A 13300-nucleotide genomic window follows, 5' to 3' on the forward strand; every position below is an offset into this window, starting at 1 on the left:
TCATCTGGGAAAAAGGAGAGTCATGGTCCTTCCCTTAGGGCCCTTTCCTGGGGCCTGGGAAGGAGTCATCTACTGAAATTAAAATTTTAATTCATCTACCACTCTGCAGCCATATCTAGATTTTTAAAATCAGTAATCATTTTATCAGAGAGATAAGTACAAATAATACCAAATTGCCTAAGATAGGGGATGAAATGCCTTTGCAAATGCAGTGAAGGTATATGACATTAAAATGCACCATTCAGTTTGTCAAAAAAGGTGGTCTATTTGGTAGAAAAATCAGTTGTGTTTGCTAGACAATTTGTGGAGGGAAAATGGACTTTCTGAGTGATTTCTAAAAATAGCTAAAATATTATTTATTGAAGCCATCTCTGTGTGAGCACTTCATAATGTATTATTTAATAGAATCCTTATAGCCACTCTGCATTTTCATTTTTCATATAAAGAAACTGAGGATGAGACATATTGAATAACTCTCCAACGACAGAAGATAAGAAGTGATATATCCTGGCTTGTCTCACTAGTTCCTGGTTATTTTCTTGTTCTTTTAGAAATCTTAAGACAGCTGCTAGTTGAATATCAATAGTCAGCTATGCTTTGGGGCACAAAATATGCAGCCCAGTCTGAACTGGGGTGGGCCTGGTGGGTGGGGAGCCAGCCAGTCCTACCTTGACCAAGTTGAAAACTCCTGGAGGCCTAGTCGTGTACAGGGTGGAAGCACTGTACCTTAAAATTTTCCTGGTCAGGCGTGGTGGCTCATGCCCTGTTATCTCAGCACTTTGGGAGGCCAAGGTGGGCAGATCACCTGAGGTCAGGAGTTTGAGACCAGCCTGAACAATATGATGGAACCCCATCTCTGCTAAAAATACAAAAATTAGCTGGACGTGGTGGCATGCACCTGTAATCCCAGCTACTTGGGAGGCTGAGACAGGAGAATCACTTGAACTGGGGAGGCAGAGGTTGCAGTGAGCCGAGATCGCGCCATTGCGCTCCACCCTGGGTAACAAGAGCGAAACTCTGTCTCAAAAAAAAATTTCCTGAACGCTGAAAATTTTGTTCAAGGTTGGCAGTCATGTAGAAATTTCTCATCAATTATACATAACTGGTAATCCATCCCACATCCACCCATTCATCCATGTATGTAGGTTCAGCACCAATCGGAAAGGTTCAGAAGTGCAAAATCTTTTTTTGTGCTTTGATGATAGAGTCATTTCCCACTCTGATTGGTGAATGGATATGGTGAGAGGTAAAATTTGGATTGCTAATACTTACCCAAGGGAGGGCCAAGCCCATTTTATTCTCCTAATGAGCACTATTGTCTTTAAGAATAATTTTTGTTTAAGAGGATCCACTTGAGGAAGTTAAGATTTAGGATTTTGGGGAATTTGTAGTTCAAACACAGTTCAGTTGTTGACAGTAGAGACTGTTCCTAATTACTGGGTTAGTGACAATGATTCCAGAATGTTTTGTCATTTAAAACTACGGCATTATATGTACAGGAAAATTAAATAGGCTGGATAATTAGAAGTGTCAACAAAAAAATCATAGGATCTGTAACTCTGGAGAGGAAACTATTTCTTATAAAGGGTCAACCAAAAGACAGGCACTTTGAGGGAGAGGAGGGTAGAACAAGGATTTATGCTGAATGGGTTGGCCAAGTATACATACTCAACAGTTACAGGAGAAGCTATGAATATTTACGTAGGTGGTCCTAAGGCATGTGTATTGAATAAACGTGTTACATATGGCCCATGTTCTCTTAGGGGTGGAGACTTTTAAATGTATTACCATTAAGCCCTATACATCAAAAGGTGAAGCAGAGACACGAAGGCACTCAAGTGTGCAGCCTCTGTGAAACTGGCCAGAACCAGTCCATGGTTGGTGGTCTTTTACCAGGAGAAAGTTACAGAAATAAATGTCTTGTCCAATCAAAGCATGGTTATGGCTGATAGAGTAAGGGGTCAGTTAGCGTCTGGTGGTGTTCTGTCACCCAGGCTGGAGTGCAGTGGCACAATCTCGGTTCACTGTAACCGCTGCCTCCCAGGTTCATGCCCTTCTCCTGCCTCAGCGTCCTGAGTAGCTGGGACTACAGGTGCCTGTCACCACGCCCGGCTAATTTTTTTGTATTTTTAGTAGAGACGGGGTTTCACCATGTTAGCCAGGATGGTCTTGATCTCCTGACCTTGTGATCCACCCGCCTCGGCCTTCCAAAGTGCTGCGATTACAGGCCTGAGCCACTGCGCCCGGCCAATTGTTTTATTCTTTAAGTGTAGGGAGGGGTGCATGACTTAACCCTTGGCTGACATGGCCTTAGGTCCTGTTTATTATTTGGTATCTTATTGTCACAGAGTTGTTCCGTCAGTCTTATGATCTCTCTTTTAATACCAATGCTGATCAGTTATGTCTAAAACCACAAAAGGGAGGGGGTATGATGAGGTGTGTCTGACCTCCCATCCTGTTATGGTCAGAAACTCAATTTGTAAGGTTCTCTGGAGTCCCCTTGGCCAACAGAGTCTGTTCATTGGTTGGAGAGTTTTATTTGTAGTTCTCAGAAGCAACACCTAACAGTGAAAAATAGCAAATTCTTTCCATAACTGAGGAATGATTGTGACACTGTTGTTCCCATGCTGTTGGATTGGCACCTGCTGCACACACTGCAGCTCCGGGGCTTCATGCTGCTGGCTCTTTGCTTGTGGCCAGTCCCCATGCCTGCAGAGACACAGCTCCTCAGCTCCCACTGGAGGGGCTCAACAGCTAGTTTCCAGTGAACACATTTTCTTCTATTCATTTTGATATTATAAGTTATCTGGTGTAGGTGGAAATAGGAATACATGGGTCTTGGTTCAGAATTTAAAGATATTCCAGAGGCATGCATAGCATGTTACAGGTAGCACATTAAATGAGCCACAAGGTAATAGGGGGCCTTGTGTTCCTCTGTGTCAGCAGCAGTTTTCCTGAACTATGAGAGGTCACTGCAGTATGTGGACTATTCAGTTGGCCCAGCTAAGCAGAGGGTTTGGCTTTTTTTCTTTCAGAAAACTAACCAGAAATTTTGTTTCTCTTCAGAGAGAGACTTCGCCCCTAATAGTATCTGCCTAAAAATGCTTTTAAGCCCTCACTGCTCTCTGGGGAGAGCGATCCCACTGGGGAACAGCCAGATGCTTTTGGGCAGGGCAATGGGCTAGGAAATAGATAAAGTTGCCTTTCCAAAAAAACACTTGTCATGTACCCAAGGGAATAATTAGTTTTTTAAATCGCAATTTTCAAATAAGAACTGAATAAAAATGTGGTAGTTATACAGGAAGAGCTGGCTGCCTGGGACAGTTCTTGTAGCCATTTTATCCAGTCCCTGAAAAGAGGGATCCTTGATGATACACTTATTTAGACAAGGTGATTTTACTGGAACTCAGCACACAGCAGCAGGTGGTAAACTGGTTACAGAATAGAGCAATTCACTCAACTTCAGAGGCTTTCTTGGCTTAGATAATTAGGCATGCGATTAGGAATGTTGTGAGAATTAAAGGAGCTCTTTCACAGAGATGCAACACATCCTCAGAAATGCCGCCTCAATAGAAGGAAATGAGCTCTAATCCAGCTAGCTATCCCTCTGTCAGCAGGTGGTATGAAAAAGTAACACTTATGTCTTTGGAAGAAAAAATTGCCTGAAATTCTAAGGGTTGTGGTAATTTAGAACTTTCTAAACCTATCTATCTATCTATTGATCAGTCTATCTGTGTGTGTATACACACACATATAGAAGTTCACTGTTGGGTTAAACTATATGGACTTGTGTTTGCGAACAAATGGAAGACAGATTTTTGAATTTGTCTTGTGCTTGAATTCTGTTTCTGATATTATATTGAAGATGGATTACCATTTTTTAATGGCCTAAAAACATGATTTGTGAAGATAGTTATTAAGGCCACAGCCATCTATTTTAGAATCTAATTTTCAAGGGAAAATTGAGTTTTTCTGATGAACACTGAGTTGCTCAATAAACATACATTCTAGAGCCCCAACGCCATGTCCCAGAACCTGTGTAGCCAGGGTCTAGAACCACCTGTGGTAGCAGATGTGGCCTGGAACCACCAGGCACTTAAACACAAACCCTCAAGTACCATCCATATCACCGTCTCTATCCCATGAGATGGCCTCATTTTCAAAATAAAGTTGAAAAGTATAAAGCTGGGCGCTGGGGGCCTTGGTAGAGGTGAGCTGTTTTTCCAGAGGTTTAATCTTGTCTTTAGTGTGTTCCATACTTGAAGCTTTTGCTTGAGGGATGGGGTTTCTCCTTTACACTCAACCATGTTCAGGCTGTTTGTGTCCCTGCCCTAGGGACATATTCTTTTCTAATCTTTATGCTGTGGAAGAAAGATTAACCTAGCTGGTCTTCAGGGGAGTACCAGTTACCTCAAAACATGTTTTTTTTTATTTTAAATTTTAAATTTTAAATTTTTGTGGGTACATAGTAGGTGTATATATGAGATATTTTGATACAGGCATGCAATGTGTAATAATCAAATCATGGAAGATGGTGTATCCGTCCCCTCAAGCATTTATCCTTTGTGTGAGAAATGTTATTTGTTGAACAATTATTTCTGAGGCTAGGACGATGATCCCAAAGCTAGGCCCCCCTGCTCCCTAGGAGGGCAAAGGAGATGAGCTGCTTTAAGATGCAGAAAATCCTGAAGACCTAGAACCTGCTCCTTCCTTTCCCACAGCTTTCCACACTGGAGACTGTGCAGAGACCTAGAGAGGCTGAGGCTGCCTTGGGGTCTTTGACTATCACATGGGGAAAGCTCAGAACCTGCACAGCCCACTCTGCAGCTAAAATGGGTAGCAGCAGGCTAACTCATCCTTGGCTTTTCCTATGAGCCATGGCTGCAAAAGTAATATGTAAAGTAGAAAAGGATGTTGTGTTTTAGGTAAAAAAAAAAGTCTTAAGATTAGGTAAATATCCTTATTCTTTGTTGACTATAGCATAGTATAAAACGGCTTTTCACCAGAATTATTCTGAAAATTATAATATAAAACAAGCCATGCTTGCTCTAACTAAGGCTGCCCAGTGGAACGTTCTGTGATGATGGAAATGTTCTATATATAACTAATTGGTAGCCACTAGACATATGTGATTACTGAATACTTGAAATGTGGCTGGAGATTGAGGAACGAATTTTAAATTTTTATTTTAGTTTATGGTTATGTATTAGCACAGGTCTGAGAGAATATACCTTTATATGTACTTTGTTGCTGTTTATTCATTTTGTACACAGGAAGTTTTTATGTTAAGTTTAGTTTTGTATAAAATTGCTTTGGACTGCAGTTTCCTCCATCAAGAACATCAAACAATGTCTAAGAAACTATGTGATATGGTTTGGCTGTGTCCCTACCCAAATCTCATCTTGAATTGTAGCTCCCATAATTCCCATATGTTGTGGGAGGGACCCAGTGGGAGATAATTGAATCATGGGGGTGGTTTCCACCATACTGTTCTCGTGGTAGTTAATAAGTCTCACAAGATCTGCTGATTTCATAAGGGGGTTTCTCCTTTCACCTGGCTCTCATTCTCTCTTTACCTGCCGCCATGTAAGATGTGCCTTTCGCCTTCTGCCATGATTGTGAGGCCTCTCCAGCCACATGAAACTGTGAGTCCATTAAACCTTTTTCTTAAAAAATTACCCAGTCTTGGGTATGTCTTTATCAGCAGCATGAAAATGGACTAATACACTATGTCTACATTGTGCTCTGAGTCTTGGGAATTCTTGTCCACAAAGGAGAATATGTGAAGTCAATACTATCAAATATACACTCTTCTCTCTTGACGTATCCCACCTAGAAGATACAATCTCTCCTCAGCAGAGTCCACATCAGACCTGTGAGTATAACCCTGTGATTACAATACATGCCATGGCAGAACACACCTCTTTAACAGCTAAATCCACCTTACAATAATGCTTTAAAAAGCAGCATTTCAGTTCTTGTGGTGGTGGTATGTGTTTTCACCATGTCACCCTGTGGCTGGTCTTCACTACTGCCCTTCACCCTTATCACCTGGGAATCCTGTTCACAAAAGGTTTTATCCATGTGAGATTATGTAGTTGGTTGGATACTGAAAGCATCCAGAGAGATGGTTTCTTTCATAATGCTCGCTACATTTATCAAGGATGGTATTGGACAAGGCCTAGGTGCTAAGAGCTATAGGGAACATAAGGATGTGAGTTTACAAAGATCCCATTTTCAGAACCACAAAGGTACACTGTCAGATAAGAGTTTTGAGCCACAGCTAGTGAGTGGCAAGGGGCAGTCTGGGAGACAACGTTTTGATGCCAAGACATTGGAACATTGCTAACATCTTGCATTATGGTACAGTTTTATGACAGGGATAGTCTGTGGGCTGAACTTAGGTATCCTGCCTTTAAAATAAAGTAGTGACTGTCTTTTCATAATTTGCATGAACATTTAAATTAACAGCATTTTTACTTTTTTCTCAATTTTGCTTCTTGTCTGTTCCTACTGGTCTATCCTGAAGTATGAAGCAGTTCTTGATTTAGCACAAGATTACGTATTAACTAATTTTAGGTTTATTAATATTTCATGGGGTTCCATACTAAGTAGCAATAGATTTTCCAGAGTAGCATGAAATGTGGTCTGGATTTGTGTCCCTGCCCAAATCTCATGTCGAATTGTAATCCCAATGTTGGAGGAGGGGCCTCGTGGGGGGTGATTGAATCATGGGGGTGATTTCCCCCTTGCCATTCTTGTGATAGTGAGTTCTCATGAGATCTGGTTGCTTACCAGTGTGTAGCACCTCCACCTTCACTCTCTTCCTCCTTCTCCAGCCATCTAAGATGTGCCTGCTTCCCCTTCCCCTTCCTCTTCAGCCATGATTTTAAGTTTCCTGAGGCCTCCCCAGCTATGCTTCTTGTACAGCCTGCAGAACTTCAAGTCAGTTAAACCTCTCTTCTTTATAAATTACCCAGCTTTAGGTAGTTCTTTATAGCTATGTGAGAATGGATTAATATACCATCTCCACACTGAAGACACAGAGGACACAGGCAAGGTGACCAAAAGTTAATTGAGTGGTACTGGCATGAAGCACTTCACCTCAAGGAGGGTTCTCCTTGTGGGCTAGGGCTTCCCAGAACCCTGAGGTGGAGGTGGACTGGAGCTGGACCTTGGGAGGAAACTCTAGGTGTAAAGGCACAGGAGGAGACCAAGCTGGAGTTTTGGAGAGAGAGAGTGGTTCAGGAGAGCAGGGCAAGATAGGTAATATAGAAAGTCAATGGCTGGAAACAAAGGGGCAAAAGAGGAGCTAATCTTTCTGAATTCTCAACTATATATTAGCTTTTTTAATGGCCACAATTAACTCCATAATGGAGGTCATGTGTGTTAACAAGAGAATGCATGGCTGGAAAAACAGAATCCAGTCTGGGCTGCTTAAGCCAAAGAGGGATATCTGGCTCGGTGTGGTGGCTCATGCCTCTAATCCCAGCACTTTGGGAGGCTGAGGTGGGAGGATTGCTTGAGTCCAGGAATTCAAGACAAGTCTAGGCAACATAGGGAGACTGCATCTCTATAAATAATAATAAAGATATTAACCAGGTGGTGTGTGCCTCTGGTCCCAGGTACTTGAGAAACTGAGGTGGGAGGATTGCTTGTGCCCAAGAAGTCAAGGCTGCAGTGAGCCATTATTGCACCACTGCACTCCAGCCTGGGCAACAGAGTGAGACCCCGTCTCAAAAAGAAAAAAAGAAAGGAAAAAACATAGGGAAATTCATCTCAAGATCCCAAGGGTAAGAGCACAGTCAATTTGGATTGGAAATCCAACCGGTGTCCAATTAACTGTAATGAAGGGGCCAGACTTTACTGGACAAATATAGCTACCAGGGACTCTGTGAATGGCTATTGGACAGAAAAAAGTTATAGTCTTTAGAGCAATTGCTAAAACATAAAGCAGTGTAGTGTAAAAACCAATAAATTGAATAGAATTATTTAAACAAAACTGAAGGAGTAGATATGGGTCTACCTATGGCATGCCTGGTCATGAGTTGATAATTGATGAAACTGGATGATGGATACATGGGGATTCATTATGCTCTTCTATCTTTGTAAATGTTAAAAACTCTCCATAATAAAAGGTTTAGAAAAATACATGCATTTATGCTGAAACTAAAAAGGTCCCTTGGTCCTTCTATTCTAGTCATTATATATGCTTTACTGGAATAAAAACAGATTTTGAATTATTCTCCATGCAGTAAAAGCAAAACCACCCAGACCCATTAAGTAACAAATTTCAGATTTGGTGAGCATCATTGTCACCACTTCAGTTGATTAAAAATCTTGATGGCTGGAACCTTTCCTGGCAATTTTGATTTAGTAGTTCTGGAGGGGGATCTGGGTATCTTACTTTCTACACACGATTCTAGTGGCATTGGTGCATGTCAGCTTTAAGGGCTAGATTCTGTGGATTATCAGGTGCAGGCTGCCCCTTTTCATTCCTATCTTTGGCTTGGTTACTTCCCTGCAAGCAGCATGATGATGTAGCACTTTATGTACAATCTTAACTACATCGATGCATCATGAGGCATTCTGCCATTTATTCTCATTTTGTGACTCCAGCATCCTGTCTTTTTCCTGGGCAGTTGATTTATAATATAGCCCATTTCCATTTTAATTGCTTTAGTTTCAAAACATAAATTTCCTGGGTGTTTTTTCCCAATTTAACCCACTTAACCTTCTGTTGTTGGGTCTTTTGCCAGAAGCGCTCCCCTCCTCCTTTACCAGGGCCAGCTTCATGGGTGGGTGACCTGTGCAGTCACACAGGACCCATACTCAGAAGGGCCTCACACTTAGTTTAGTGCTCTTCTGGCACTATTTTATCTTTGAACCTGTGTTCTGTAAGTGAAGTCTGATGGGACAACGGAATATACGCATGAGCGGAGGAGACATGTGCAACATATATCCAGTGTTCCTTACCGCCCCATTCACATGTAGCCTTTGTGATCTCCTGTGAGCAGAGAACTCCATTGGACCCATGATGTGTCAGAGCTCGAAGAGATTCAAAGTAAGTGAATACGAAGTAAGCATCTTATATCTACAACTGAGTAAGTGGGGGATGCTGAGAGCCCCAACAGGCTGCACTTCCCATCCGAACCAGACTGGCTTCAAACACAGAAAGAAGGCAATGGCATTCTAAGAAACATGAATGACCAAGGAGCCCTATCATATCCTTTTTTACTCATGTACATTCCTGCATTAGCTAACCACTTACTTATGCTGAAAATACTAAGAAGTGAAACAGTAACAGTTGACTTAGTTTTGTACAGTGTTTCTACTGTTGTGGCAAGAACGAAATACATATGCATACAGTATGTAAACATAAGCTATAAAATACAAATTGTGTAATTTTGGTGATTCTGCATGAGTTAAATGCTCATATTTTCTTTTCTTTTTTTTTTTTTCTTTGAGACAGAGTCTCGCTTTGTCATCCAGGCTGGAATGCAGTGGTGTGATCTCGGCTCACTGCAAGCTCTGCCTCCTGGGTTCACGCCATTCTCCTGCCTCAGCCTCCCGAGTAGCTGGGACTACAGGCGCCCACCACCACGCCCGGCTAATTTTTTTTTTGTATTTTTAGTAGAGATGGGGTTTCACTGTGTTAGCCAGGATGGTCTTGATCTCCTGACCTCGTGATCCACCAGCCTCAGCCTTCCAAAGTGCTGGGATCACAGGCGTGAGCCACTGCACCCGGCCAAATGCTCATATCTATTTTCATTTAAAACTGGAATTGCACAATATAAAGATGAATAGTAAAATGCATGATAGGAATTCAACATTTAAGTTTTTAGTTAGAACAGCATTAAGTAGCAAATAAAAACACAGCCATAACAAGTTGAGAAAGACACTATGGAAGAAAGGAAAAACAGTACATTTTAGTACCTGTAAAGGTAATGTTTTCCTGATGTTTGCACAAAAGCCTCACATCTTCATTTTGTATTGGATCCTGCATAGCATGGAGTGAGTCAGTCCTGCTCTTCCCTGCTCACTCCTTCTGAGGCAGGTCTTGAGCCTTTCCTTATCATAACCCCCTTCCTTTGATAGCCTTTTGAGAACTCCCACTTGATTGATTGCCATGGATTTGAGTGGCACCGCTGACCTCCTGGTTCCTCCGCTGCTTCTCTTGTGGAATCCAGGGCTGATTTAGAAATGCTGTGATTCGGGGATCCCCAAGTACTAAAAAAGGGGTATCTGCTGCAGTGGAAGATGACATAACTTCTCAACTCCCTTCTAACCTCGCTTGTCTTGGAGAAGCAGCCAAATGCTAGAATCTCTTATCCAGTGCCGTTGGCTCTTCCTTTGATCAGTTCTGGCAAGAAAAATACTTCCGGAACACTAAACTCCAGCTATTGTCCTCGACAACTTGGTCTCTCTATATCCTTTTCTGCCACTCCATGAATTGTTGCACATTTATAAATTCTTTAAGTATAATAACCTAAACAATTAAAAGGGCCAAAATGTCTCCTAGAGAATATGTGACAGTCATGTTATGGTTAAAACACACACACACACACACGTTTACATGACCACACTGAATTGTAAGTGGTTAGTTTTGGGATTGCAAAGGTAAGAGGTCTCGCTATTTTAAAGCAAATGAAGAAGCTGTTAATACGAAGCTCAGTTTATGCTCCCAAAGACTTTTAAGTGCTGATATTATTTATTTCAAGACTTTGAACTATTACAAATATGGGGAAGCAGCCAGTTAGAGCTTGCCCTGATCCTTGAAGGCTAACTCTTCACCTTGGTTTTCCTCAGGGGCTACGGAAAGTGGTAGGTGGAGGAGCTATCGAAGGCGCTTTCTCATGAGTATCTATCACTATTATCAACAATCAAAATAAACATGTTTCAGAGCAAAAGTGCATGTGGAGAATCCTGTGGACTGCTCTTAGTTCCCCCAGTGGGTTGGAAGAGGGAAACCCTGGGTTGATTAGCAGGTAGACACAGTGCAAAGGAAGGAAGTCTGGCCAATCACCGGGGTAGAGAGAAGTCAGGAAAGAGAGAGTGAGCCAGCTGGGACTGAAGTGTGCAGATGGTACAGGCCCCTGCACCTCATTCCTCAAAACTCCTAATTCTCTAACCTCTGGGACTTCAGTACAAAAACTGCAGCCACCCAAAGAACTTGGGGCTAGGTGGGTAACTCCTCATTTTCCCTGTTGGGAAGTAGGGTGAAGGCCTTGCTTCTGCCCACAGCCAGGACTGTAGAGGGAGGAAATAAATAGGCATTCCTAATTGAAAATCTGAGCAACCTTCTCTGTAAAAATTTCATTAAATGTAGTAGGTATGTCAGATTTATCTTGTGTCAAATATTAAGCATATGTGGGCTAGAGGTTCCCCCATATGTCAATGGGAAAATGATTTCTGAATTACAGGCAACTTGCTTCCAAAGGAACTCTTGGAAGCCTGCCCTGTTCTAAGCAGGAGACTGCTTGTCCTAAGGATGGCCAGGGACCAGGCAGAGTGAGGCTGGACAACTCAAAGCTGTGAAGAGGCAGGCAAAGCAGGTGGAAAGCTTCTGTTTGTTAACAAACAGTGACTGGCACCATTAAAACTCTTTCTTTATGAAGAATTGCGCAAAGCAATGTTTGGGAATTTTTTGTTTTTAAATGGTAAGAATAAAGTACAGCAGAAGTACACCTTTAAAAAGTTAATAAGGAAGATAATTGTGGAACGTGTACAAACATAACACAAAACTGGAAGCAAGAAACTTCACTGGAAACTGATGAGGAAGACAAACTTTATAGGAAGCTACAAAAGAAATGAGCAGAGTGAGATATTTGTGGTAAGGGATACAAAGAACATACAATTGTGTATTTGAGAGGTTTCATGGAACATTATGACCCATCCAATGAAGACATCAACATTATTTAACAACAAAAATTGAGGAAGAACAGTATGAAAATATTCTAATGCAGTGCTGTCCAACAGAACTTTCTGTGGTGATGGAAATGTTCCATATCTTTGTGCTAATACAGAATCTACCAGCCACATGAATACTCAAAATATGGCTAATGCAATTGAAGAAATGAATTTTTCATACAATTTAAATTTAAATAGTCATATGTGACTAGTGGCTCCTGAATGAACGACGCAGTTCTAATGCTTCATGGGTCAAAACCAGTGGTTTCTTTGGGGGACTTCTTTAATCAGTGCTAAGGGATTGAGGGTTGAGTGTTGAAGAAGAGGAAAGCACTCATTAGACTTATTTGGGCACTTACTTACACAAGATTCCAAATTCCCCATTGCTTCCAGAGGCAGGAGACAGCACAACCTGCTGTGGAGGCCTCACTATGAGCCTGGCTAATGTCGGTGGGACTAAAAGGCTTACAATTTTGGTCATTCAGCTAGAAAGAGGCCTATGGTCCACAAGCAAAACTGGAGGTCACCCCAGGGCCATCTGTGCATGGAAACCACCACTCTGGAGCTGGTAGGGAGTTGGAGGGAGGGGTGCTCACTTCCGGATGGGGTTTCCAGAGACAGAGGAGGATTTAGAAATGGAGGAAGTGGAGGGACCGGAAGGTCCTGAGGGCCCTTTCTGGCCACCTGCAGGCTGCACAGGCCCTTTCTTTTTTGGGATTACGATCTTGTTCTTGCTCTTAAACACTTTACTGGGATCTAGCTTATTCACAAAGGAGTCGGTCTCTTCTGTGAGCAGGTTTGTGTTGTAGGTGATAGGTTTATACATGCTGAACCATTGCTGTAAGGCAGAATTGGAAGACAAGGTCACAATTCAAAGGAAAAATGCCATTCTGTGTGCTCTTTTTGGGGGGTGCAGGAAAGCTGGGAACAGGAGGCAGAGGTACATTTTCATGAAAAACTGCCTAAAAATCTATTTACTTTTCCTTTAAGTGGAGGTGATAACAGATCCCATCAACCTCTGGTAAGATACACACATTGCTTTATGAGGTCTCATGACCTTTAAGATAAATGCAGTATGAAAACTAAGAATCTGAGCACACTTCCTTCTGATTTAGTGAGTCCTGAGCCTGGGATGCTAGATCCCAAAGCACTAGAGGACAGCATCTATTGTTCTCCCCTCAAACCAGCTACTCCCCATCAGGTAGATTCTGGCAGCACCATTCCCCCAGGAAAGGCAGGAGACAGGGGCCAGTGTGGGCCTCTGCTGAGGGATGCTATATCTTGTTGGTGTTGTTTCCCACTGTTTTTTTAGGCAGCTGAGGGCAAAGGGCATCCACATTTATTTACCTTTTAAATCACAGCCGCCTCTCAATGTTGACCAGATAAATGT

General features: G+C 42.1%; 1 protein-coding gene across 8 annotated transcripts in view; it reads right to left on the minus strand.

The window, feature by feature from the left end:
* TPGS2 (tubulin polyglutamylase complex subunit 2) overlaps positions 1–13300 on the minus strand; it is a 53768-nt gene that overhangs the window by 9525 nt on the left and 30943 nt on the right. For 3 of the 8 annotated variants that reach the window (XM_054461110.2, XM_063653607.1, XM_054461116.2), the window contains one exon: positions 11772–12748. The exons of 4 other annotated variants lie outside the window; for them this stretch is intronic. In XM_054461110.2, the coding sequence (XP_054317085.2) occupies positions 12503–12748 (246 nt within the window). In that variant the 3' untranslated portion in view covers positions 11772–12502. Of the gene's footprint in view, positions 1–2548; positions 2807–11771; positions 12749–13300 lie in introns of those variants that run through there. One more of the 8 variants, XM_054461117.2, reaches the window with a different exon arrangement.

Source organism: Pongo pygmaeus, chromosome 17 (genome assembly GCF_028885625.2).
Source record: "Pongo pygmaeus isolate AG05252 chromosome 17, NHGRI_mPonPyg2-v2.0_pri, whole genome shotgun sequence".
NCBI classification, from domain to species: domain Eukaryota; kingdom Metazoa; phylum Chordata; class Mammalia; order Primates; family Hominidae; genus Pongo; species Pongo pygmaeus.